The 27,675-nt window shown below is 32.7% G+C and overlaps 3 protein-coding genes across 5 annotated transcripts in view; 1 reads left to right on the plus strand and 2 right to left on the minus strand.

Moving 5' to 3' along the window:
- Positions 1 to 2,553, plus strand: part of LOC139517788 (versican core protein-like) — a 39,666-nt gene extending 37,113 nt beyond the window's left edge. The window contains exon 4 of the mRNA XM_071309216.1: positions 2,272 to 2,553. Within this exon, the coding sequence (XP_071165317.1) occupies positions 2,272 to 2,282 (11 nt within the window). The 3' untranslated portion in view covers positions 2,283 to 2,553. The remainder of the gene's footprint in view (positions 1 to 2,271) is intronic.
- A 2,236-nt stretch (positions 2,554 to 4,789) lies between these two features.
- On the minus strand, positions 4,790 to 27,675 carry LOC139517787 (putative 2'-deoxynucleoside 5'-phosphate N-hydrolase 1). 3 transcript variants are annotated; one of them, XM_071309214.1, is made up of 6 exons: positions 27,581 to 27,675; positions 23,804 to 23,947; positions 23,212 to 23,277; positions 22,343 to 22,453; positions 21,523 to 21,620; positions 19,197 to 19,226 (listed from the first exon to the last, which is right to left on the minus strand). In XM_071309214.1, the coding sequence occupies exons 2-6, from the start codon at positions 23,940 to 23,942 to the stop codon at positions 19,212 to 19,214; spliced, it is 429 nt and encodes a 142-aa protein (XP_071165315.1). In that variant the 5' UTR covers positions 23,943 to 23,947; positions 27,581 to 27,675; the 3' UTR covers positions 19,197 to 19,211. The 3 variants fall into 3 exon arrangements, with proteins under 3 accessions (XP_071165314.1, XP_071165315.1, XP_071165313.1); XM_071309212.1 differs by having other exon boundaries at positions 27,561 to 27,672; XM_071309213.1 differs by lacking the exons at positions 19,197 to 19,226; positions 21,523 to 21,620 and adding an exon at positions 4,790 to 4,906 and having other exon boundaries at positions 27,561 to 27,672.
- Positions 5,237 to 8,181, minus strand: LOC139518183 (putative 2'-deoxynucleoside 5'-phosphate N-hydrolase 1). Its single transcript, XM_071309870.1, has 4 exons — positions 8,109 to 8,181; positions 6,745 to 6,888; positions 5,716 to 5,781; positions 5,237 to 5,376 (listed from the first exon to the last, which is right to left on the minus strand). The coding sequence occupies exons 1-4, from the start codon at positions 8,179 to 8,181 to the stop codon at positions 5,237 to 5,239; spliced, it is 423 nt and encodes a 140-aa protein (XP_071165971.1).

The raw sequence follows: 27,675 nt of genomic DNA on the forward strand, positions 1-27,675 counted from the left end.
CCAAATAAAAAAAAATGGTGCTTTGAAATATCAAAGACATGTTTATGACACAGAAATGTTTTACTGCAATAAAATGTAGGGTTAATTACCTACAACTGTCAAATTCAAGGGAATATTTTTTTTTCGACCTATTTTCCTATATACAACCGGATGTGACGTACCATGATTTATTGGTATTACATCTTTACTCTGAAAATACTCATATATTGTTAAATTACATATTTTTTAACATGATCAATGATCATAACTGAACACTTCATTCATGAGTTTATCCCAAAACACTTATAATAATAATATTTATTCAGGAAAAGCCAATATATACAAATACATAATAAAACCTTAAAATATAGCAATGGTTGTTACATATATAGGTACCATTAATGCCAAGGATGACTCACGAATGTTTTATATAGCTTAGACCGTTGGATAAAATATGTTTTTTTAATTCATATCTAAATTTTATTTTTGAATTCACATTAATAATGTTTACATAATGTGGTAAATACAATTGAGAATGGAAATGGGGAATGCGTCAAAGAGACAACAACCCGACCATAGAGAAGATAACAGCAGAAGGTCACCAACAGGTCTTTAATGCAGCAATATATTCCCGCACCCGGAGGAGTCCTTCAGCCGGCCCCCAAACAAATATATATACTAGAACAGTGATAATGAACGCCAAACTAAACTCCAAATTGTACACAAGAAACTAAAATTAAAAATAATACAAGACTAACAAAGGCGAGAGTCTCCTGACTTGGGACAGGCGCAAAAATACGGGGTTAAACATGTTTATGAGATCTCAACCCCCGTCCTATACCTCTAACCAATGTAGAAAAGTAAACGCATAACAATACGCACATTAAAAATCAGTACAAGAGAAGTCCGAGTCTGATGTCAGAAGATGTAACCAAAGAAAATAAACAAAATGACAATAATACATAAATAACAACAGACTACTAGCAGTTAACTGACATGCCAGCTCCAGACTTTAATTAAACTGATTGAAAGATTATGTATTCATCATATATAAAGCATTCCATTTTTAATACAACTAAAACAGAAAGAAGAAGATTTTACATCTGTCTATAGATGTACTCGTCTATGATGAGCGAACGGGTTAAACTCCGCCAAGTAAAGTCAAATCAGACTTTTTATGTACGCCAGATCCGTGTTTTGTCACCAAAACAATGACGCTGAAATCAAACAAGTTAAAAAGGTCGAATAAGCACGCAGTTGAAAATATTGACAACTTTTACTTTAAAGATTTTAAAGGAAAATGATAATTTAATAGTCCCAAACAAAAATCTGTCATTCAGAAGTGTCGATATGAATAGTAAGTGCATCACGAAGAAGATACGCGTTTCATGAGGATTAGTGATTACATTTCATAGGAAAATAACCCGATATATGAGACTGTTTAAATCTGTACAAATGGACACCTATGGAAATAAAATTTAAAAAGTTACTTTTATAAGTAAAAAAAGCCTGGAATTACACATAACTTGTTTATGTAATTTTGTTGTTATTGTTTTAGTAATGCCCTTGACTAATTTATAAATAAATGAAACTACCTGTTTAAACCATCTATCAGAAATCTTTGATAAAATGTTATTCATTTCTGTAAATTGTACCTCTTGATGTGTTTCTGATGTGTATTTTTTTCTGAACTGATGTTGAGTATAAGAATAGTTGGTAGGTATGTACCTGTTTATATTTTAATGAAATCAATCTGAATGGGCAAATATGGCAATTTTGAATAGTATAAACTTGGGTCATTTTTATATAGATTAAACCGTTGGTTTTCCTGTTTGAATGGTTTTACATTACTAATTTTGGGGCCCTTTATAACTTGCTGTACGGTGTGAGCCATGGCTCCGTGTTGAAGGCCATACCTTGAATTATAATGGTTTACTTTTATAAATTGTTATTTGGATGGAGAGTTGTCTCATTGGCACTCATACCACTTCTTTCTATATCCATTGAAAACTTAGTGTATATGAGGGTCTGGCTGGAGTTTTCAATTTAGCTGCAAAAATCGTGTCTTTCAGAGGAAAGTGTCATATTATTTCACTGGACTATACATTTAAACAAAGACAATACGACTGAATATCACAGAAACTTTACAACATACATTTTTTATGACACATATTTATCTTTCGATTTTGATTCATTGGAGTGCTAACTCGCTCGGAACAAAAATTAATATTGACATGTACTAATTAGAACCGCTTGTATTCAAATATATTGTTCTTACATCTTTCTTTGCAGACAACGACTGATATTAACAGCACCAACATCCGTATTTATGGAGTATGCTGAAGAAATTCTATTGTTCATTTCAGATACTTACATATATAATCTTAAACTTTTACGAAACGAGCATCATGATAAAAAAAAACCGTCTAAATGTACGTCATTTCAAACAGTGGTCTATAGTGCTTTAGAAGATATCGGAAATCAATAAACCTCAAAATTTCCGCCTCATATTGGGGTATAGATTTCAGGTATCTGGTTAAGTTACTTTTTTGTAGAGTTTACATTTGCGTTGTCTCTGGTTTGTCATTTTGAACAATAAAATATGTTTAAACTAGTTGTCGCTTTGGTAATTATACCACAAATCCTTAACTTATAAAGTCAATTTAGAACTTGATATATTAATTGTAATATACTCCCAGTTTATGAAGACCTCTTGTATATTTGTCTTGGTGGTCGCTGTGTCATTGATTTTAAAACCAAACGTATCGTTAAAATGATAACGTAAGCATATATATCGTAACAATTAAAGATTGGAAATGACAAATGTGTCATAGAGACAACAACCAGAAGAGCACAAGCAGCTTACTGTCAACAACGCGTCTTCATCACTAAGAGAAAGTCCCCCATCCGGTTATGGGCCTCAGCTATCTCATAAACACAAATGTGTACTAGTGAAGCGAAAATGGACTTTAAAAACATAACATTATAATATCTTATAATCACATTATAAAGTACTTCTCTCAAGTATTGTTTTCACTTGTTTTGGTAATAGGAACATATTTTTTATGATATAACAGTGAAGACAATGTGGTTACAAGAAATATATTATAATGTTATGTTTTTAAAGTCAGGATACACTGTAAATAGTTGTGAAAGGTGGCATTCCAGATCAGATTTATATTGCTGGTATGAATAAAAATGATATGATCTCTAGTAAGACAACTATTCACATGAAACCATAGAACGTGGATGTAAGCAGCTATATGCCCAGATGTCTATAATGAGCCAAAGTCTTTTGCGTTTCGGGGCACAAGATTAAAGTTAAAGGATTATTTTACCTAGATAGAAATGAAACTTATTTAGAGTGGAGGTAAAGGACTGAACACTATTTTTATTTTGAACACATCAAATTACTGATAGATAGAAAGACAAACAAACAGACATAGCAATATTTATATGACAACTAAGGAACACTATGAAGGTGATTGCTTATTCATCCTGAAGGAGGGACGAAAGATACCAGAGGGACAGTCAAACTCATAAATCGAAAATAAACTGACAACGCCTGGCTAAAAATGAAAGAAGACAAACAGACAAACAATAGAGCACATGACACAACATAGAAAACTAAAGAATAAGCAATACGAACCCCACCAAAAACTTATGTTATAACAAATCCGGTAAATAGTCAAATTCGTTTAGGTCACATTCGTGAAAGGGCCCTTCCCTTTCACGAATGTGACCTACCGAATTTGACTATTTACCGGATTTGTTATAACATGAGCAACACGACGGGTGCCACATGTGGAGCAGGATCTGCTTACCCTTCAGGAGCACCTGAGACCACCCATAGTTTTTGGTGGGGTTCGTGTTGCAAATCCGGTAAATAGTCAAATTCGTTTAGGTCACATTCGTGAAAGGGCCCTTCCCTTTCACGAATGTGACCTACCGAATTTGACTATTTACCGGATTTGTTATAACATAAGCAACACGACGGGTGCCACATGTGGAGCAGGATCTGCTTACCCTTCAGGAGCACCTGAGATCACCCATAGTTTTTGGTGGGGTTCGTGTTGCAAATCCGGTAAATAATCAAATTCGTTTAGGTCACATTCGTGAAAGGGCCCTTCCCTTTCACGAATGTGACCTACCGAATTTGACTATTTACCGGATTTGTTATAACATAAGCAACACGACGGGTGCCACATGTGGAGCAGGATATGCTTACCCTTCAGGAGCACCTGAGATCACCCATAGTTTTTGGTGGGGTTCGTGTTGCTTATTCTTTAGTTTTCTATGTTGTGTCATGTGTTCTATTGTTTGTCTGTTTGTCTTTTTTCGTTTTTAGCCAGGCGTTGTCAGTTTATTTTCGATTTCGATTGTAGTTAGGACGTAAGGAACATACCCGATATCATTTGTGAAACGGTTATTCTATAACGGTCAACCAGCTCGTGATGGCGTCCGTAAAATTTTCAATGGGGTGATTTCAAATTCATGATTTCAAATTCACCATTTGGAACTCTTGGTTTAATAGATTCCTTGTTAGCAACAACCCTCTATCAAGAAAATCATGATAGGAAATGCAAGCACTGGAATATCGTATTAATTGGGAGATATATACCCCGTATGTAGGTGCTGCTGGAATGTTGCTACTTAGAAATGGAAAGTTCACTATTAGAAAGCTGAAATCATCTCTTTTGCATACAACTAAAGTTTGTTTTTTTTTATCTTAGAGGATAATATATGACTTGATGTTGTGATATAAATATAGATAATTAAGTAGATCAAGAAATAACTGTTAGAGAAAACAATTTTATAATTCTTCTTTAAAAAAACTGTTTAAATATTGTTGGTGCTTCTGATTCTTTATAGTCTTTAACTATAAACGTTGATCCATTCTCTGCTCCCCGAATCATTTCAGATAATCCTTAAATATAGATAGTATACTTATGTGTCTGCAAGGTTTTTACGGATTACGTTTAACCTACCATATCATGATTTATTTGCAACTTATTTTGTTCAGTAAGTGAAATCTAGTGCTTGTCTTAAACTCAAACCCTTCTACAAATTAGCATGGAAGTCGTTTACATTGAATTTATAAGATTATTTGAATATCTAGTTAATTTAGATTCGTTTGATGTGTTTGAACTTTTGATTTTGCCATTTGAATAGGGACTTTCTTTTTTTAATTTTCCTTGGAGTTCAGCATTTTTGTGATTTTACTTTTTAGTATTTTTTTTATAAAAACTATAAAAAATTAAATGAATATAAGAGAAATTAATTCACCTTTGCCTGACTGTGGTCTGAATAGACAAAGAATGGTTTTCTTCAAATCTACTGCCCTTCCTATTTCATACCCTACACCAAGAGATGGTTGTGTTACTTCGGCTACTAAATCTGCAAAAATAAAAAGAATATCTTGTCAAAATACTATCTCCTGTATAAAACTTAAAACTCTTCAAATGGAAAATAATAGCATCACTTGGCATTTCAGGGAATAAAACGATTTTACTTGAAAACAAAAGTATGTGTGTGATTCTCAGTTACAAATATGAAAAATCATGCTATGAGAAGAAAGCCCTACTAGTAAAATTTTATAATGAGATTCTTAGAATTTTTCAACATATTATATTTCTTTTGTGAAATTTGATAAAATCTCCATTATGATTTTTTTTACTTTAGATGTAATACTTATAACAATTAGCATTTTATATTCTCATCTATCTATATACCTACAGTCACATTCATTTAACCATTCCATGTCTCTGTCATGAATTTCCTTGTCACTTAAATCTTTTTCATCTTAAAAAAATAAAAGCATTAAATATAAAAAAAAAAAAAAAGAAGATGTGGTATGATTGCCAATGAGACAACTATCCACAAAAGACCGAAATGACACAGATATTAACAACTATAGGTCACCGTACGGCCTTCAACAATGAGCAAAGCCCATACCGCATATAGTCTGCTATAAAAGGCCCCGATAGGACAATGTAAAACATTTCAAACGAGAAAACTTAAGGCCTTATTTATGTTAAAAAAAATGAACGAAAAACAAATAAGTAACACATAAACAAAAGACAATCACTGAGAATTACAGGCTCCTGACTTGGGACAGGCACATACATAAATAATGTGGCGGGGTTAAACATGTTAGCGGTATCCCAACCCTCCCCCTAAACTGGGACAGTGGTATAACAGTACAACATAAGAACAAACTATAAAAATCAGTGGTAAAAGGCTTCACTCATCAGATGGACAAAAATACAAGTGGACGTGGCCGGGTACTTATACATCCCGACACAAAATGACACAATGAACAGCTGTTCAGATAAAGAATTACAATGTTATGTTACTGGTTTAATCCTGAAATTTATTTATAAAGCTTTGATTTTTCTTCTCAAAACACTTTTTTATTGGAACACATCATATTTTTCTAAATATGGAAAACATAACTGAGTTGAAAGAAATAGCTTGTGTCTAGTCAAATACAATGTAACATACATGTGCAAAATCTGAAATACTATAAAAAGTAAAATCACAAAACTGAGGTTGTAAGTTCAAATCCTAAACGTGGCAGGTGCACTCAACTTAAGTAGCGTTAAACACCAATCACTCAATCAAAAAAGTTATTTTAAGCACAAACGTAAACTTAATGTTGGCACCACCGAGGTCAAAAAGGGAATTGTTGTGTTACAAAAAAACACTGCAGACTTGACAATAAAAAGGTTTATCAAAAGTGTTCTACTTCTAAAGCAGATTTACCTTCTTCAACTGAAGAGTTGCCGACATGCTCTGTCAAAGCTTTACCATACTGTCTTAATTGTTCTATAAGTCTGGCATATAAATCAGCGTCATCTCTACCACCACTAATGCTACCCCCAAAATATATTTCCCTCGACATTGTTGCTGTAAAAACAAATCTAATATTAATAAATTGTAGAAAAAAACAAATTCAAACATACCTTACTCCAGGGCAAATTCAAAGAGAGAAGTCAATGAAAACTAACAAAATCAAACGATATTAAATCAAAGAAACGATTGAAAAACAATTTCTATATGACTTGATTCAGGAATTTTCTGAAGGAAGATATAGAATAAACCAGATTTTATAGCTAGCCAAACCTTCCACTTTTATTACAGTTACATTAATAGTTATTCCAGAGTTACATAAAAGGATTCGGCACGAAACGGGGAAAAAAGCTCGGCAGAGCCTCGCATTTCCCCGTTTCTAGGCCTCATCCTTATATCGTTGATATGTCAAGTCAATGCACTATTATTGTCTATGTATATGCAGAGTTACATAAAGGGCATTTTTTTTTTTACATTGAAATACACTACTGTCACTATTCAAAATAGTAAACAGTCAGTATAATAATGATTTTAATGTTGTGGTTAACATTGACTATGGATAATAGTAGCCAGGGTTTGAGACAATAGTGCACGACCCGAAGGGGAGTGCACTATTTTCTCAAACCCTGGCTACTTTTTTCGCATAGTCAATGTTAAACACAACATTATTATATAAATATTATGTTAAAAGTTAAATGTTGCATAAATGTTCAGCAAGTCATAAAACACATTATGTATTTCATGATACTCAGTAGAATCCTGAGTGATCACATAGACCCAGCATGACTGGATCAAATATTATTTTCATTATGTCCGTTATAGCATCTGTTCCAGGTTAATTGAGTTTGAAACATGCATGTACAAAATAAGATAGAATGTCCAAATTATTGGACTACCAAATAAGGAATTGTAAGCTGTACTAAGGTTTATCATATGGTTCGTTTCTATCATGTATGTATGTTGCATTTGCGTTTGCTGCTTTTGTTGCACTGTTTTTCTATTGTTTTACTCTAATAGTTGATATGTTTCCTTCGGTTTAAGTTTGTGAAACGGATTTGTGTTCTTTCAATCGATTTATGATATTTGAACAGCGATATACTACTGTTGCCTTTATTTACTCGTCAGTTTATACATTACTCACGAGGTCGATAATTTAAAATTCGAACTGACCACATTTGTTTGACCGGACTTTAAGAACTAAAAGGTACACAGGAACAGATTTTTTGCCGGATGGAAGTATGAATTAAGTCAGTATGATATAAAGATTTATCACCGACCTAGTGAAGCCCATGAGTATGCCTTATCTGGAATACTACACACAAATGTGCAGTTTAGTCCTATCTTTACCATTTTTAAATCTCCCGAGAGACTGAAATAGTTATCAAAGGTACCAGGATTATAATTTAATACGCCAGACGCGCTTTTCGTCTACATAAGACTCATCAGTGACGCTAAGATCAAAATAGTTAAAATAAAGCCAAACAAGTACAGAGTTGGCGAGCACTGAGGACCCAAAATTCCGAAAAGTTGTGCCAAATACGGCTAAGTTTATCTATTCCTGGGATAAGAAAATCCTTAGTTTTTCGAAAAATTTAAAGTTTTGTCAACAGTAAATTTATTAAAGTGACCATATAATTGATATTCATGTCAACACCGAAGTGCTGACTACTGGGCTGGTGATATCCTGACCTCGGGACGAAACGTCCACCAGCAGTGGCATCGACCCAGTGGTGTAAATATAGCTATCAAAGGTACCAGGATTCTAATTTAACACGCCAGACGCGCGTTTCGTCTACATAAATTCGTTTGATGCGTTTGAGCTTTTGGCTTTGCCATTTGTCTAGGGACTTTCCGTTTAGAGTCTTCCCCGGGGATCGGTATTTTTTTTTTACTGGAAATCATTGTTTATGATTCTTTTACATTTCTCCCAGTTTTATGTTTCTGATCGGGACGATTGTGCATAGCATACCAACACCATCTACTACGACCGTGTTTAAACTGAACTATGATATTCAGTGTAATTTCGTTTAAAGAAGCTTAATATATATTGCTTCCGGAATTCTCGAAACAATATCAAATTATGGTAAAATTAATGTGAATTCAGGGCCGTAACTACATTGAGGCAAATGAGGCAAATGCCTCATGTTGAAAACTTAAAAAAAAAAACTGAAACAAAAAAATTGTCTTCATATCAAATTTGAAAGTGTCTTGCAAAAAGAAAGTTCTCTTCACTCTCTGATGTCGTCCCTGCATGTTTTTTGTGATCCATGTTTCTATTTCTATTTTACTTTTAGTTTTGTTTTCAGAGTTGATGGTCTATTGCTTGTTATTCTGTGTCCCGGGTTTGTCTTTTGTTCATTTATTGTCCTACTTTATGACGATAGTCTGAGGGTTAATTTCCATTTGTAAACGTGTGGTTTTGCAATGTTGCATGTTAACCGATGTCCAGACATTGTGCGACAAAATATTTTAAGAATATACGATGCTACTGGACACAGAAAAAAATGGTCGTTTCTGCATGGGGCATTGACTTGATATCAAAGAATACAAAACTGACTCTTTTTGTAGATAAAACTAGACAGCTGACATGGTTTAAATTAAAGTAATTCCTCGGTATCAAATCATCTATAAAAAAAACATCAATGTATTGCCATATGACCTTTTACATTGAAGGATTAAACTTGCATTAAGTCGTGTTCAAACCCTTTAACAGAAAATAAAGGAATATGGAGAAAACGTGCACGGGAACTAATCTAACACAAAGTCAATGCAGAGAAAAAATACAAATAACCCATGGTCAAAGTTTTTATTCCTGTTCTTCCTCTTGATAGTTGACGGAGGGTCTTCAACAATAAAAGAATCATTAATACCTTAAAACAAGGTTAAGATGGTTCTTAGTGTCGACTTAGGCAGTACTAGTACTTAAAGTATATTACTGCACTGTCACTATATTTAAATCTAGTCATTATAAAATCACCAAAGTCTAAGCACATTAATACAAGACAAGAACAGACAGACAAACCCGGTTTTTATGACTATGAGACTTACGATTTTTACTTTATCCTACATATCGGTCTGCTAATGATGTTGTCCCCGTAAAACCTAAAAGTCCCAAATTACAATGAATCTACGTTTTTGCTTTGAGACCAGAATATTGTCGAAGAAAACAATAGCTAAAATATCAATTGCGTTTCAATGTAAAAAAGAGTCCGGGAAACGCTCAGAATGCACGATTTTGCGTTATTTTTCTCAGAGCTTCTGGGGGCCTTATGCGGCCCCCAGACTCCTTGCCGAAAATTTTTCGCCTCGCTACGCTCGGCATATATATTTTGCCTCACTATTAACGGAGGCTAGTTACGGCCCTGATCTATGACTGGGATAATAAAATCCTTAGTATTTCGAATATTTCATACTTTTGCAAACAGGAAGGTTATAAAAATTACCATATAATTGATATTCATGTCAACACCGAAGTGCTGACTAAAATAAGAAATAATGTACATAAGAATGAATGTCAAAAGAGCCATGTATATGTGAAATGGACCAAAATTAAATGTTCGTTTTAAGTTAATTATCACAATTTAGTTCAGTCACCAAAATGAAAATAATGTTACGTCAATTGTTGAATTTCTATTGTTTATCACGTTTTAAACCAATCACAACATTTTCATGATTTTGGTGTACGCTTTTTGAAATATTAATTAGAATGCATCTGATTCTGAAACGAAGAATTGGCTTTGCTGAAAACCAAAAACTAATTTAGTTATCTATACCTGTTCTTTGAGAAATAAATCGCGCAGAGATTTATCCAAGTTTAAGAATATACGGGTCCTCTTTTTTAAACGCGGGGAAATGTGGTGACCGACCTGGGGATTTCGTTGAACCATTCATAAACGGTGTGGTTGGGGAAGTCACGTTTTTGTTTGCAGGACCATGGTCAAACATTCATTTTGTAACAGCCATTTGAGCTAAATAAAAGCAACAGTAGTATACCGCTGTTCAAACTCATAAATCCATGGACAAAAAACGTGAATTAACAGTGAATAGTAGACAACCAACGTTGTTTACTGTTTTAATGACAATATAGAGATTTTATCAAAGAATAATAGAATTCAGCCTGAAATGGAATACAGAAATATATTTCACACGTTGTATAATTAAATATTTCTAAATAAAGTATATTTACATTAATAATACCAACAATTAATGATACAAACTATGAAAGCTTTGAATAAACGTGGTCTTTGTTGTTTTTTGGGGGTTTTTTTTCTCTTTTTCCCGGGCTTTTCTTATCGGCCAGAGAGGTCATCTGTTCGGAACGTTTCGTTTTTTGTATGATTTGTCTAACTTCCTTGTTGATTTTATCTTAATCGGTATTCTACAAAGTACAAAATCACCTCACATATCTTTTATCTTAACTGTAGGCTCCATCAAGGTCATTATAATTTATATGAATAAAAACAAAATCACATAGAATAAAATAGAATATAATACAAGCCTTAAGAATTCGTATGGATTAGTTATGCACCAGTTATGATTACAAATTATTTAAAAAAAACACACACACACACATCAAATACACACATAGGAGAAATGTAGATCAAGTTGTACAAAGAGTAATAACTCTAGCTGAATTCATTTGAACAAAAAATACACCGGCATCTCTATATGTAACACAAATCATTAATAAAAGTGACTTTATATATATATCTAATGAGACTATCTCCTTATTTCAAAGATTTTTAAGTCACAAATGGAAATATTGAAATCTATTTATCCTTTTAGTCATCGTCCAAATTAATAAATTTTGGAGGTTTAGATTATACAAAGTTGAACACATTTCGAAAACATGTTCATGAATGATTTTCTTGTTTCACTGAGCTATGCGAGTATCTATTTTTCTAAAACTAATCAAATATATTGTCCTACTATTAACAATAGTGGGAGTACTTTTCCCTAAATATTCAGAAACTAATCAATGGGATACTTAATTGAATCTGTAGATTGAGTAATTTGTTAACAGCAAAAGTGCAATAAAACTTTGATTAGTTTTAAAAAAAAAAACACTAATGGGAGTATAATATAGATATGATATATTTCGGTCATATAGCTCCCCAAGTGTCAAGTATTTATACATCCTTGGCGGCGTTCACATTGTTTTGCTTTTATTGTTCCTGCTGAAGGTAAATACAGAACAGCGCTTTGGACGTAATTACTTTATAAATTGAAAATGGAAATGGGTAATGTGTCAAAGAGACAACGATCCGACCAAAAAGCAGAAAACAGCCGAAAGCCACAAATGGGTCTTCAACACAGCGAGAAAAATTCCGCACCCGGTGGCATTCTTCAGCTGGCCCCTAAACAAAAAAACATCTATTTTTCCAATAGCATCCGATGCGGAAAATTATTTATATAGGTGATAGGAAAATTGTATAAATGCAAAAATATGTTTGTGATCATTATTTTGTTTAGATTTACCAAATCTTTTGAAAGCTTTTGACAAGATTGTTTTTTTCTTCCATATTGGATGTCACTGCAAGGCTTAACTTACACTGTTTATAAAGATACGCACATTTGTGATATAATCATATATTAAAAACTTTCATAACTTTTTCAGAACACACGTAATGACATATTTTATATATTGATGTGTATAATACAAATGATCATTTGATAGTGTAACGCTCTATTCGTACTATGATAAGTTCACATCAAAACATGAGCTTTTTATTTTGCGGTTTGATTAGGAACTTTCCGATTTCAATTTTTATAAGAGTTTGGTATAATTGTTATTTTACTTTTCCCTATCAGTTGATACTTCGATCTGTGAATAGAACCGAAAATTCTGCCGGTGTTCCAGTTTTAGCATTGCAAAAGGTCGTGCTCCTATCAGACTCTTGATCACATCTGTACACTGGTAAATGCTTAAAATACGTTTAAATTTACCTCATTCTTTATATGCCTAACCCAAGACAAGAGCCCGTAAAAATTTTCAATGTTGTCGTTGAAAGTGGTATGTCATTTTTGAATTTCGTGTATATCAGGCCAGATGCTAGGTAAGTTCAGCAAAGTCTATGCATATTTAATTTAATGAGAGGGCATCATCTTCACGGAGGATTTGAAGGATATAAATACTAGTTTCTTTTCTTTTTTCCTTGTAAACTGTTGTATTTATTTATTATTGTCACCTTTTAGCACCGCATTTAGGCTATATCATGGCGGCCAGTTTTTTTTTGGTGGAGGAAGCCGAAGTGCCCGGAGAAAACCAGCGACCTTCGATAGGAAAACTGACAATCCTAGTCAATTAAGATTAGAGTCGAGTGCACCTCATGAGCAGGGTTCGAACTCACCTCAGTGTTGACTGGCTAATGATTTCAGTAGAAACTTCCAAGGTCACTCGGTCAACGAGGCCCCTGTTGTAAATTTATCGATTATGGTGATGCATGTATAGCAGGATTCTATTTCCTCCCTTTGCACCAGTTTCGCTCCTTTTAGAGTTCAAGTGATATTTTTAAACCCAATTGCCTCAAGAGATTTGTATATTGGTCTACTAACTGTTGTCTCAAATTCATTACGTCTCTTTCCTTTTCGCATCCAGATCTTCATCACCACCAGATCCATTCATACATTGTAGATTAACTCTTGCATTTTATCAAAATTTTTAGAAAAATATTTTGATATAAATTGCATAAATGAACAGAAAACAGTTCATTATCACTGAACTAGTATATATATTTGTGATGGGGCCAGCTGAAGGACGCCTCCGGATGTGGGAATTTCTCGCTGCATTGAAGACCTATTGGTGACCTTCTGTTGTTGTTTGTTCTATGGTCAGGTTGTTGTCTCTTTGACACATTTCCCATTTCCATTCTCAATTTTATTACTATTTGAACAAGGCTTCAATATTCCAGATCTGGTGTAGACATAACTGTGCATTTAAAAGGAAATCAATATATTTCAAGAATATATAACTTATTTCTGTCATGTAGTGTTTTAAGTGTGTTGGCCTTTGTTTTTGTTGCTTTTTTTGGTGTTCCTGTTGTTCCTTTATTTTCCTCTTATAGTTGATGTGTTTCCCTCAGTTTTTAGTTTGTTGAAAGGATTTGTTTTCCCTCAATTGATTTATGACTTTTGAAAACCGGAATACTACTGTTGCCATTATTTCTGCTATAAAACAGCACTCAATATTCTCTTATTTATATATCAGTTTAAACAACAATATGTTTGAACATTGTCATAAAGCAGGAGGTTTGACATGCCATAAAACCACTATTTTAAGATGTCCTGAACGAAGTCAAAAATATAGTAGTTATCAAATAGTGTTTCTAAGTGTGTTGGCCTTTGTTTTTGTTGCACTTTGATATTCCTGCTGTTCCTTTGTTTTTCTCTTATAGTTGATGTGTTTGCCTCGGTTTCTGTTTGTAAAAAGGATATTTTCCCTCAATTGATTTATGACTTTTGAACACCGGAATACTACTGTTGCCTTTATTTCTGCTATAAAACAGCACTCAATATTCTCTTATTTGAATATCAGTTTAAACAAGTTAAATTAAATAAATAATTTATATGCTAACATTTTCAGAAATAAAAATTATATTTCAAATGAAGCATATGAATTATCAGAAGTGTATTACTAGTCTAGAAATGGACTTCTAGTATTTCTATTAAAATGGTTAGAAATATCAGGCTAATAATTTTTTTCACCCAGGCACGCATTTCACCAACAAAAAACTCATCAGTGAATCTTCAATCAACAAAGTTGAAAGGCCAAATTAAATAAAATATGAAGTGTCGAAATTCCCATAGGTATTGCCAAAAAAAGCTGAGAAAATTTTTTAAGTGGTAGAAAATCCCTTGTATTTCGCATAATTTAAAGTTTGCAAACAGCTATTTTTAAAGATAAACAGTATGGCAGGATCAATGAACAAGAGGCTCTCAAGAGCCTGAATCGCTCACCTTAATTCTTTTGGTTAAATCTCTTATCAATGATTATTTTGGCTTTTCAATTTATTTAAATGTTTTTTGGATCGTCCTATTTTCTTCAAAAGCCCAAAAAAATAATCATTTTCTCCTATGTTCAATTTTAGCCATAGGAGCTATGTTTCTTGACAAACAAGGAAATAAAATATAAAATTTATACTAGATACTCTGAAACTCATTTAGCCTAAGTTTGGCTGAAATTGATACAGCAGTTTCAAAGGAGAAGATTTTTTAAAGCAAGTCAACATGATGAACAAATTGTGAAAAGTCTTTAAAGCGCTATAACTCCTTAAGGGGTCAATTGACAATTTTGGTCAAATTGACTTAATTGAAGATCTTACTTTGCTGAACATTATTGCTGTTTACAGTTTATTTCTATCTATAATTATATTCAAGATAATAAACAAAAACAGCAAAATTTCCTTAAAATTATCAATTCAGGGGCAGCAACCCAACAACAGGTTGTCTGATTCATCTGAAAATTTCAGGGCAGATAGATCTTGACCTGATAAACAATATAACCCAATGTCAATTTGCTCTAAATGCTTTGGTTTTTGAGTTATAAGCCAAAAACTGCCTTTGACCCCTTTGTTCTATTTTTAGCAATGGCGACCATGTTTGTTGATAGATCAAAACTTCGGATACAATTTATAAATAAGATACCCTAAGGAACATTCAGTTAAAGTTTGAAAGTATTTGGCCCAGTAGTTTCAGAGGAAAAGATTCTTGAAATAGTTTACGACGACGACAGACGACGGACGCCAAGTGATGGCATAAGCTCACTTGTCCCTTCGGGACAGGTGAGCTAAAAATGGTTAAAATTGACTATAAAGGGCAATAACTCCTAAAGGGGTCAACTGACCATTTCCGTCATGTTGACTTATTTGTAAATCTTACTTTGCTGAACATTATTCCTGTTTACAGTTTATCTCTATCTATAATAATATTCAAGATAATAACCAAAAACAGCAAAATTTCCTTAAAATTATCAATTCAGGGGCAGCATTCATGTCCAGTGAAGGATGTTTATTCAATATTGTCGACATCGCGATATCTACAATGTTAACACGATATAGTGTCAACATTGTTTACATTGTTTGAACCCTTATATATGTATACATCGTTGACATCGCGATGTATACAATGTTAAAACGATGTTGTGTTAACATCGTTTACATTGTTTGAACCCTTATATATTGTTTACATCGTTGACATCGTTAACATTGCGATTTATACAATGTAAACACGACAACGTTGACATTGTTTGAACTCTTATATATTGTTTACATCGTTGACATCGTTAACATCGCGATGTTTACAATGTTAACACGATGTCGTGTGAACATCGTTGACATTGTTTAAACTCTTATATATTGTTTACATCGTTGACATCGTTAACATCGCGATGTACACAATATTAAACCGATATCTAGTCAACTTTGTTAACATTGTTTGAACTCTTATATATTGTTTACATCGTTAACATCGTTAACATAGCGATGTATACATATAAGAAGATGCGGTATAAGTTCAAATGAGACAACTTTTTATTTAAGTTACATCTTTTATAAGTATACCCCTATAGGTTTGACATTAATACGGAGTTTTGGTTTTTATCGAGTAGCAAGCTATTAAAGGCACAAAAAAAACACTAGTGTAAAACTATTTGAACAGGAAAAATAAAGGTATAATATAAAAAAACATGAAACCAGAAACACGTATGAACAATTCAACAAACGACAACTACTGAACGACAGATTCCTGACTAAGGACACGTGCAAAGAAATGCAGTTAGTTTAACGCTTATATACGTACCATAGACTCAATATAAAATATAAACACGATTTTGACACAATATTGTTAGCATTGTTATGTGAACAATTTAAACAGAAAGGTATTTATAAAAAAAGAAGTGGTATGATTGCAAATAAGTAAAATTCCCAGTACATACATACTAACTGGCACATCTATAGATAACCGTATGGCCTTTAACATTGAGCAAAGTTTATATGTCATAGTTAACAATAAAAGACGCCGACATGAAAAATAGAAAACAATTTTAACTATATAACTAACTGCTTAACCATGTTAACTTATTTAAAAAAAAAGAACGAAAAAAAATGTATATACAACAACAACAAGATGTTGACACTATATTGTTAACATTACGATGTATACGATGTGAACGATGTAAACAGAAATGTGTAGACACTATATATACAATATAAACACGATGTTGACACAATATTGTCAACATCGCGAGGTATACGATGTGAACGATGTAAACAGAAAGGTATAGACTTTATATATATAAATACAATATAAACACGATGTTGACACGATATTGTCAACATCGCGATGTATACGATGTGAACGAAGTAAACAGAAAGGTATAGACTCTATATATACACGATGTTGACACAATATTGTCAACATCGCGATGTATACGATGTAAACAGAAAGGTATAGACTATATATACAATATAAATACGATGTTGACACAATATTGTCAACATCGCGATGTATACGATGTAAGCAGAAAGGTATAGACTTTATATATAAATACAATATAAACACGATGTTGACACGATATTGTCAACATCGCGATGTATACGATGTGAACGATGTAAACAGAAAGGTATAGACTCTATATATACACGATGTTGACACGTTATTGTCAACATCGCGATGCATACGATGTGAACGATGTAAACAGAAAGCTATAGACTTTATATATATACAATATAAACACGATGTCGACACGATAATGTCAACATCCCGATGTATACGATGTGAACGATGTAAACAGAAAGGTATAGAACATATTGATAGGATACAATGTAAACACAATAACGACACTATAAAGTTGACATTGCAATGTTGACAATATCGACAAAACATCGTGCACTGGACATAGTTCAGGGGCAGCAACCCAACAACAGGTTGTCTGATTCATCATAAAATTTCAGGGCAGATAGATCTTGACCTGATACACAATATAACCCCGGTCAGATTTGCTCTAAATGCTTTGGTTTTTGAGTTATAAGCCAAAAACTGCATTTGACCCCTATGTTCTATTTTTAGCAATGGCGACCATGTTTGTTGATAGATCATAACCTCGGATACAATTTACAAACTAGATACCCTAAGGAACATTCAGTTAAAGTTTGGAAGTATTTTGCCCAGTAGTTTCAGAGGAGAAGATTTTTGTAAAAGATTACTAAGATTTACGAAAAAAGGTTAAAAATTGACTATAAAGGGCAATAACTCCTTAAGGGGTCAACTGACCATTTCTGTCATGTTGACTTATTTGTAAATCTTACTTTGTTGAACATTATTCCTGTTTACAGTTTATCTCTATCTATAATAATATTCAAGATAATAACCAAAAACAGCAAAATTTCCTTAAAATTACCAATTCAGGGGCAGCAACCCAACAACGGGTTGTCTGATTCATCTGAAAATTTCAGGGCAGATAGATCTTGACCTAATAAACAATATTACCCCATGTCAGATTTGCTCTAAATGCTTTGGTTTTTGAGTTATAAGCCAAAAACTGCATTTAACCCCCATGTTCTATTTTTAGCAATGGCGACCATGTTTGTTGATAGATCAAAACTTCGGATACAATTTATAAATTAGATACCCTAAGGAACATTCAGTTAAAGTTTGAAAGTATTTGGCTCAGTAGTTTCAGAGGAGAAGATTCTTGAAATAGTTTACGACGACGAACGACAGACGACGGACGCCAAGTGATGGCATAAGCTCACTTGTCCCTTCGGGACAGGTGAGCTAATAATATTCAAGATAATAACCAAAAACAGCAAAATTTCCTTAAAATTACCAATTCAGGGGCAGCAACCCAACAACGGGTTGTCTGATTCATCTGAAAATTTCAGGGCAGATAGATCTTGACCTGATAAACATTATTACCCCGTGTCAGATTTGCTCTAAATGCTTTGGTTTTTGAGTTATAAGCCAAAAACTGCATTTGACCCCTATGTTCTATTTTTAGCAATGGCGACCATGTTTGTTGATAGATCAAAACTTCGGATACAATTTATAAATTAGATACCCTAAGGAACATTCAGTTAAAGTTTGAAAGTATTTGGCCCAGTAGTTTCAGAGGAGAAGATTCTTGAAATAGTTTACGACGACGACAGATGACGACAGACGACGGACGCCAAGTGATGGCATAAGCTCACTTGTCCCTTTGGGACAGGTGAGCTAAAAAAGTTTTAAGATACATATATCTGGAACACATGGATTAAAGGCTCTAAGGATAAAGCAACAGCTTATATGCACCTATGCTTAGAGGATAGTTATACTTTATTTAGATGTTAATATCTAAATATAGATTATTGAAAAGAACATAAAAACAATGGTAAGTTAAAAATATTTTATAATTCTTCTTTAATCAAAGAGCTGAAAGCTCTGAAGAAAAATGACGCCACTGTCTCTAATATTGGGATAGTTTTTATGCAAGTCTTGATTTTCACATACCGTAATTAGTTTAACAATGCAACATGTATCGTAAGCATATAATTGATATTCGTATATGTGTGTGTGTGTGAAGTGAAGGTGACAACTGGCTGGTTTTTTAAGACAAATGAATAGGTCAAGACTAGCTGAATTGTACAAATAAATACCGTAGAAAGGCTTGTATATTTCTCACTGGTACATAGTCTGAATCTGAGTCCGTTCGCTTCCATTCACGTTTGCGCCCACTCATTTTCACCCCTTTCACTTTCACACCCTACATGTTCACACCCAATCTTAATTGGTTTTGTGTTTAATAACTATGTAAGCAAGTGTTTTCTTATAAGTATAATTGTTGTCATTGTCTCAAAATAAAGTGAGACAGCAATTTTTTTTTTTGTGTTGAATAAATCTTAATTATGTTTTGGATAAGGTATTGCTAAAAATAATAATAATCCTTTCTAAATAAAGTGGTATTTTGTCAACGTTTTATTTTGTGTTGAATAACTCTTAATCATGTTTTGGTTAGTGTATTGCTATAACTTGTTTCATTGACTTGTTTCAAAATGAAGTGAGATTCTGACTATGTTTGTTTCTGCGTGTTGAATAAATTTTATCATGTTTTGGTTATATTAGTGGATTGCTATATTTTGGTTTCTATGTTTTATTGTTTCGTTGTTTCAGATCAATGGGACCAAGCTGTTAAAAACAATTATCTTTTGTGTTTTTTCCTTTAAAATCTTCAATGTTTTACTCATACCAAGCTATAAATACATTCAGTATTTACACCAAAGCAATTTAAAACAACAACCATAATTTTCCAATTATTCAACTTGAATTTGAATTAAAATTGGGCGTGAATGAGTAGAGTGTGAATGTGCGAACGTGTAGGGTGCGAAAATGTATTGGGCACAAACAGACCTGATGCCACACAGTCTGAACCCCCTTCTCCCACAAAATATTAAGTAAATAATCTTTTTGTTACTGCTATCAAAGGTCTAATGAAACTCAGATAGTTTCAAACATTTGTCAAAGAATTCTAGTCAAACTGGCACCTAGTTAAATTGGCACCTGAACGTCGTAGGAAGGCGTCCCAGAAAAATAATAAAATAGCCTTGCCAGACGTCATAATTATTTGGACTAATACATGAGATATTGTGTATTTTTCTGCATTATTTTATCCAGTTGAGCATTTTACAGGATTGTTGGTTTAATGCTGTTTAAACTTTACTGAAAAACAAACACCTTAAATTTGCTAATTATTTGGCATGAAAGTTTGATTTATTGAAAGGGACTCATAGTTTTCCATTTTATTTTAATAATTGACTTGTTTTTACAATTACACAAATTGTCTAATTGTTAAAACAACAGCTTTGGTAAGGGCTTCGTTGTTTACCTTTATACACTACATATTCACTTTCGTTTCGTGGTTTACCGAAATACACAACAACATATTCACTATGTACTTGGTAACAGTAATTAATTAGTTGAATAGAAAATATTATATCAAATATTATTGGATGCCGAATTGACGTCGAATAGGTGCCGATTTGACTAGATGCCAATTTAACCAGGTGCCGACTTGACTTGTACGTTTCAATTCCTCTGCGATCGTTTGCGGTATTTTCTTGAGAAAACCTATTTTCCATCATCAAAGAGAAGAAGAAACTGCTTTAAAATGATTCTGGAACGCTTCATGATTGTTAAAATAAGTTTAATTCACTCAAAAACAATTTTAAAACTTGCGATTAAACAGGAAGTTTCAAAAGCACGTGTAAAAGAAGAAATTAACCGGTGAGAGTGGAAATCCGTATATGACAGATATCCCTATAGTACGACTTTGAAAGTAAAACAGTTCAATCCTTTTGTAAAACAATCTTTAATATACCTATCACATTAATGTTTAAATGGTCTTAAGCTTATTCAAACCATATAAGTCGGTATGAAACACCAAAACGGAATGAACAATAACCGATTACGTTTTGTAGTTTACAAATTCTAAAACTGGTTCCCGTCAAACTACAACACTTTGTTCGAGTGTAGTGGAATACAAGCAAAAACCAGTGTAAACTGGGTCCTGGCTGGTTTAATACTACACAATGATGCATAATGATAACACAAGCAGGTTCCAGTTTGTTTGGAAAATAGGAAATACGAAACCAAGCGCGGTAGGCAGAGCAATGTAATGAAGTTCAGGTCGGCAGTTATGGAACAATGACTGCGTCATTTTCCAAAAAACTCTTTAAAAATTGAAGGTGCTTCCGATTCTTTATAGTCTTTAACTATAAATGTTGATTCATTCTCTGCCCCACGAATCATTGCAGATAACCCTGAAATATAAATGAAATAATAATTAAACTATGATTTAGAAGATTTTATTTTCATAATTATGAAAGTTCCTCTTACATGTTTAATATAAAGTTGATTCTCAACTCAATTCATGTTTTTTAACAGTTTCCTTAGTGTCATTCTAATATAGAAGTAAAATGTCCAGTAAGATAAACATACAAACACACACAAAGTGTCTTGCACCTTTTATAAATCACTATACAGTATGGGTTTTACCGTTTACTATTATTAAAGGCGCTTTAGAGATTGAAATTATTTTCATCTTAGTCCATTGGACTCATCTGGGTTGTTGTCTTAATTGGCAATCATACCACATCTCTTATTTTCCAGTTAATGATGATGAAGCAAAGTTTTTTTTCTGTAAAATTTAATAATAGAAAAATTAAAATTAAAAAAACAATAAAAATTCTCTTGAATATTTCCTGTTAAATCATTCACATAATCCTATATACATGTGTTTGTAACATGAACATCAAATTCATGTTTCTTCACTAAGTTCAAAAATGTTGGCATGTATTTAACATTGTTATTTTTCAACAATGGTAGAAAATGCAAGATAATTTTTTGCAATTTTGAGGAATGCTGTATTCCATAATATAAAAATTTTAGGTGACTCTTTGTTAAATATGGTTAAAACTATTCGCAATAATAAACACATCACAAAAATGCATGTTAAATTACAGTATAAGATGAAATAATTTACTTTTTCCTGTTTGTGGTCTGAATAAACAAAGTACAGTTTTCTTCAAATCTATTGCTCTTCCTATTTCATATCCTACTCCAAGGGAGGGTTGTGTCACCTCAGCTACTAAATCTGTTAAAGATAGAAAGGACATTTTGTCAAATTAGTACATCCCGTGTAAATCCTTTTCAAGTCTTTTATTAAATGGTGTAAAATGCTGTGTTCTCTTTTACATTTCAGTGAATATATTTTTTCATCAGTTAACAATATAAGACAAATAATTTTTTGTAGTAATGCTCTTCATAATGAATTCCATGTGAGGACGGTTACAAAGTCCCAGATATCCCTTTTTGCTCTATTGAAGGAGAACCAATTACAAAATGTCTCTTGATTGATTTTAGACTGGCTTGAAGTATTTGAAAAGGGCTCAGCAACACTAAGATAATAAATAGTACAGGTATAAATGAAAAACAAAGACTTCTTTTAGCAATGGAAAAGTCTACGATTTGCTCAAAGAAACCCGAAAGATCATTTGAATAAGAACAAAAATGTGAGGTGCACTTTGACATTATATAGTGTAGATCTTAAATTTTTTTTAATTAGTTCTAAGGGTTGTGAAGCAGTTTCATTTACAATATTTTTACCCTCCAGAAAAAGCGATGGCGAAAATCATGATTTAATAAGGGAAAAACTCTAAAAATGTTTTGGATTAAAAAAAACAAGGTGTATAATTGCATTATATACATGTAGTGAAGATTCTTAGAAGTATAAACTTATTTCTCGAATTATGATTCTTTGTACAATTGACAAAATTTCTATTGTAGGTCACTTTAATCCTTTTATCCATATCCTAATTTCTTATTTTTTTCATCATCTATCTATATACCTACAATCACTTTCATTTAACCATTCCATGTCTCGGTCATGAATTTCCTTTTCACTTAAATCTTTTTCTTCTGAAACAAAGCATTAACATCAAAGATTATAATGTGATGTCTGTTAAAAGCCTTAAAATGCATTCATATAGCTTTGATACATGTATTTCTTCAAACATTTTTTATTGGAACACAATCATCATAATCCTCTATATTTTGAAAATATAATTGAGATAAAGGAAATATGTTGTTAAATCCAATGAAAGATTACATGAACATGAGGCATAAGAAATATACTTCCATGGGCCGATACAACTTTTAAAAACATCTTTCCAATGAGCAAAAGTCTGATTATTAATTATCATATTCTTACATTATAAGTTTATCAATATTTGCTCTAGGATTTTTGAAAAAGCCCATCACACCAGGGTAATTTTAGTAGAACTTGTAAAAATTCTATGCATTAACCATATAAATAACTCCATACAGGGGCCCTGGACGCTCTTAAATCACCTCTGTTTATCATCTGTTTATGTCTCACCACCATAACAAAATGTTGCAGGTGTGATTCATAACAAGTAAAAATGTACTTCTTTAGCAGATTTACCTTTTTCAACTGAAGAGTTGCCGACATGCTCTGTCAACACTTTACCATACTGTCTTAACTGTTCTATAAGTCTGGCGTACAGATCAGCATCATCTCTACCAGCCCTGATACTTCCAGCAAAATATATCTTTCTTGACATTGTTTCTGGAAAATTAAATTAAAATATCAATAAATTGGAATTGATTTACTCTTCCAATATCTTTTTCTTTTCAATCAATAATGTTTATACCCCTTGTGTTTAATTACCAAAGAAAAAAGTTTGTTAAATCAAAGCGATGTAAGCACTGAATGCAATTAACCAAAAATCAAGGCAAACGTAATTATGAAAACTGTGGCAATGTTGCTTCAACATTAAACATTCATATATTTTACATTATGTTTATCTAATGAATTAATCATGAAGGCAAATAATTTATGTGTTATCAAGGTTTCAAAAGCAATGCATATATATATATCAATGTATATTTTTTATGGTGAGTCTGGCTGCAGTGGTACAAGTTCGTATTGATTGCAGTTGTTCTAGTTCGTAGTTAACGTTGGTTTTAGTTGACTGTTAGTAGTACAAGTTGACTTACAAAAAAAATGTAGTACGAACATGTACAAAATGATGTAATACAAATGTAGTATGAATGGACTGGTTTCCCTGGCAAGAAAACTAAGTTTGTGTTCTATAGTACAAAAGTTACGAGACACAAATCAGACAAATGTTCACTACTACAGGGATCAAAGGTGAGGTCTGACTGACATGCCCATAGTAAATGGAAATAATTTGTTATATTGTCCCATACATGAATATATATGGTTTAGGGGTGGTTATCTTATCGGTTTCCAAGTTCTCAAACAGGAGGGGGTAGGGTGACCCCAGGCACTCCCCCTATAGGTTGCACTTTGTAAATACAGCACGCTTCTTTTGAGGTGATTTAGAATATTCATAGAAAATTAATTTTGTTTACATACTGGTTCCCAGTTTGGCTCTCTGTGTTCCATTTCATAGAGACATAACTTGGGAATGTTAAAAAATATAACAGTACATATAAATGTGCATATTGTTTACATTGAAATCTGTGGTAACCCTTCATTCGAGGTAGGGGTAGTTAAGAAAAATTAGTGTTAGTGTAAACTTTGAAAAGTTCAGGGCATATAAACGTTGAAAATATGCCGCACAGCCCTATTGAAATACTATTATTAAACTTGATATTTAGGTGTATCATAAGCCAAAGATCAAGACTGCATGACAACCATGAACTACTATTTTAGGACTTGATATTCAGGTGTATCATAAGCCTGAGATCAAGACTGCATGACCACTAGGAAGTACTATTTCAAGACTTGATATTTATGTGTATCATAAGCCAAATATCAAGATCACATGACTACCATGACATACTATTCAAAGACTTGATATTTAGGTGTATCATAAGCCAAAGATCAAGACTAAATGATTACCATGTACTTCTTAAATTATTAAAACACCCTTTACCCAATGCTAAAGCCCAAATATGGTTATATCATCAGGTCACATGATTACCGTAACATGTAAAGAAAGTTTACTGTAACATGTACATTAGCTAAATATAGATAACTGTAACCATGGAAAATCCCACTGAAAGGATAATTGAACCTTTTTAGATATCAACAAGATACATATTTATCCACTGGATAACTTTGATCCGCTGGTTAAATCTCAACCACTGGTTAACTCAACCGCCGGTTAAACAAACCGCCAGTTAAACAAACCGCCAGTTAAATCTGAACTGCTGGATAACTCAACCGCTGGTTAACTCAACCGCCGGTTACCATATCTATATAAATAGGGTGCAAACATTAATCCATCATTCTGCCTCTGATGAAGGTCCTTTTCCGACCGAAACCGGTCAGGCTATAAAACATCACCAGGCGCTGTTAATTATGTGTATTGGTATATATACTATATTTTTATGCTTTTACATTTTTCTCACTGATACACATAGTTAATATGGCTTCTACTTACAAAAGCTCCATTTGGAGATAATGTGTTTAGAGACTACTTATGTCAGTACACCTTTCCTATATTGCCTTTAAATATATAAGCACTTTTCATGATTATTTAAGTTTATTTTTTTTAATTGGTAGTAGTATTAATATTGCATATGTGCATATTGTGTGATAATTAGGATGCTTGATAATTATCAGTCTTTGAAACAAGACATTTTTCATTGTCAGGGCCTTTTAAAGCTGACTATAAGATATGTTTTTTTTTTCTTTTTGTTGAAGGCCATACAAATGTATGTTTGCAAATAATTGCTTATGTCCACTTCATTTGAACTTTGGAGTGTAGTTGTCTCATTGGCAATCATACCATTTAAGGAATGACTGTAATATTTTTTTCTGTCTTATTAAGTGTCTATGAAGAAATAACATAAAAAATGTGGTGCACACAAAATAACCCATGTAGCGGGTTATTTTAAAGTGTGCACCACATTTTTTTTATGTTATTTCAAATAGACAAATAAAATATTACAGTTATTTCTTATAATTTCAATTCTAAATTCCATTTTAAACTGGTGAAAACCATGAAAAAACATTGAAGACATCACTGTCACATGACTAAATTATGTCTATGGGCTGATAAACTAAACAACGTCAGCCAATCAGAAGACGTGTTACATCCAAAATTAAATTATATCTCCTTATTTTAATATCAAACTTGTTGCTTGATCTGAATATTTACTTGGTTTTGATATAATTTGTTTAGCTCTGTAACAAGGGAGACAACTTGTGTTTTCTTTTAACATCCCACATTGAAGACAACTCTTTATGCCTTAGCCAAAGTTAAAATTATGCAGCTTTTTCATTAATAATTCAGTGTTCTCCCCAGGATTTTTTTAAGGCGCAAAATTTAAGGGCGTGTACCTCTTTTTTTTAGAGTGAATTTATGTGATCTGAAGCAATCAGTTATAATAATAATAATAAAATTCTTTATTTAACGAAGGTAACACATTTAACAATTACATGTTAATCTTCCATGAGGCCTTCAAAAACTATTTATACAAATAGAAAACGGACAAAAATACATACAAAATTAAATTATTAAAAGTCTTAATACAGTTAAATATAGCAGCTTAAATATTGAATAAGCACATATATGAATTCAGTAGAAGAAAAGATATGCATAGTTTCGTGCATCTTTATTCTGTTCAGTTAGAAAATAGTTTGAACAGTTGGTCTTAAATGTATCTAAATTATCTATTTCTTTAATATTATTTGGTAAATTATTCCAGGTACATGTAATTACTATACTATAGTATATTAAGACCAGAATAAATCATGACATGCAATATGAATTATAATGCTTTGTGTTGTGTTTAATGATGCAGAGTATTGATGTTTTACAAGAACATATATACACATGTATGAAATAAATTGATTTCAGTGGCGGATCCAGAAATTTTCATAAGTGGGGCCCCACTGACTGACCCAAGAGGGGGCCCGCTCCAGTCATGCTTCAATGATTCCCTTTATAAGCAAACAAATTTTTTTCCAAAAAATGGGGGGGGGGGGGGGGGCGGGCCCCCTGGGCCCCCCTCTAAATCCGCCTCTGGATTTTAAAATGAAGAGACAGATTATTCGGTCTAGTCTGAGCTCTGACTCTAAAATTATTTGTAAAACAGGTAAAATGAATTATGGACATCCTGAATTCGGATTATGTAGGTTCTGAAATATTTCAGATGATTAAAGTGTTTCTCAATCATGTATCTTTGTATCAAAATAACAATACCAATGATAAATAACACCAACTTTAAAAGCCTTGAATAAACGTGGTCTTTGTTCAGTTTTTCTCTTTCCCGGGTTTTCTTATCATCTGTTCGGAACATTTCTTTTCATATGGTTTG

Source organism: Mytilus edulis, chromosome 3 (assembly GCF_963676685.1).
Source record: "Mytilus edulis chromosome 3, xbMytEdul2.2, whole genome shotgun sequence".
Classification (NCBI taxonomy): domain Eukaryota; kingdom Metazoa; phylum Mollusca; class Bivalvia; order Mytilida; family Mytilidae; genus Mytilus; species Mytilus edulis.

Bases quoted from the DNA above. Each gene is read 5' to 3' on its own strand.
- LOC139517787 (XM_071309212.1), bottom strand. From the start codon at position 27,657: ATGTTCCGAACAGATGATAAGAAAACCCGGGAAAGAGAAAAACTGAAC. The intron at 23,948-27,560 runs GTATTGTTATTT...TTAATTTTCCAG, and splicing joins GTTGGTGTTATTTATCATTG to AAACAATGTCAAGAAAGATA. The intron at 22,454-23,211 runs GTAGGTATATAG...TATCTTTAACAG, and splicing joins ATGGTTAAATGAAAGTGATT to ATTTAGTAGCTGAGGTGACA.
- LOC139518183 (XM_071309870.1), bottom strand. From the start codon at position 8,181: ATGGTAAAGATAGGACTAAACTGCACATTTGTGTGTAGTATTCCAGAT. The intron at 6,889-8,108 runs GTCGGTGATAAA...TTGTTTTTACAG, and splicing joins ATACTCATGGGCTTCACTAG to CAACAATGTCGAGGGAAATA. The intron at 5,782-6,744 runs GTAAATCTGCTT...TATTTTTTTAAG, and splicing joins CAACTCTTCAGTTGAAGAAG to ATGAAAAAGATTTAAGTGAC.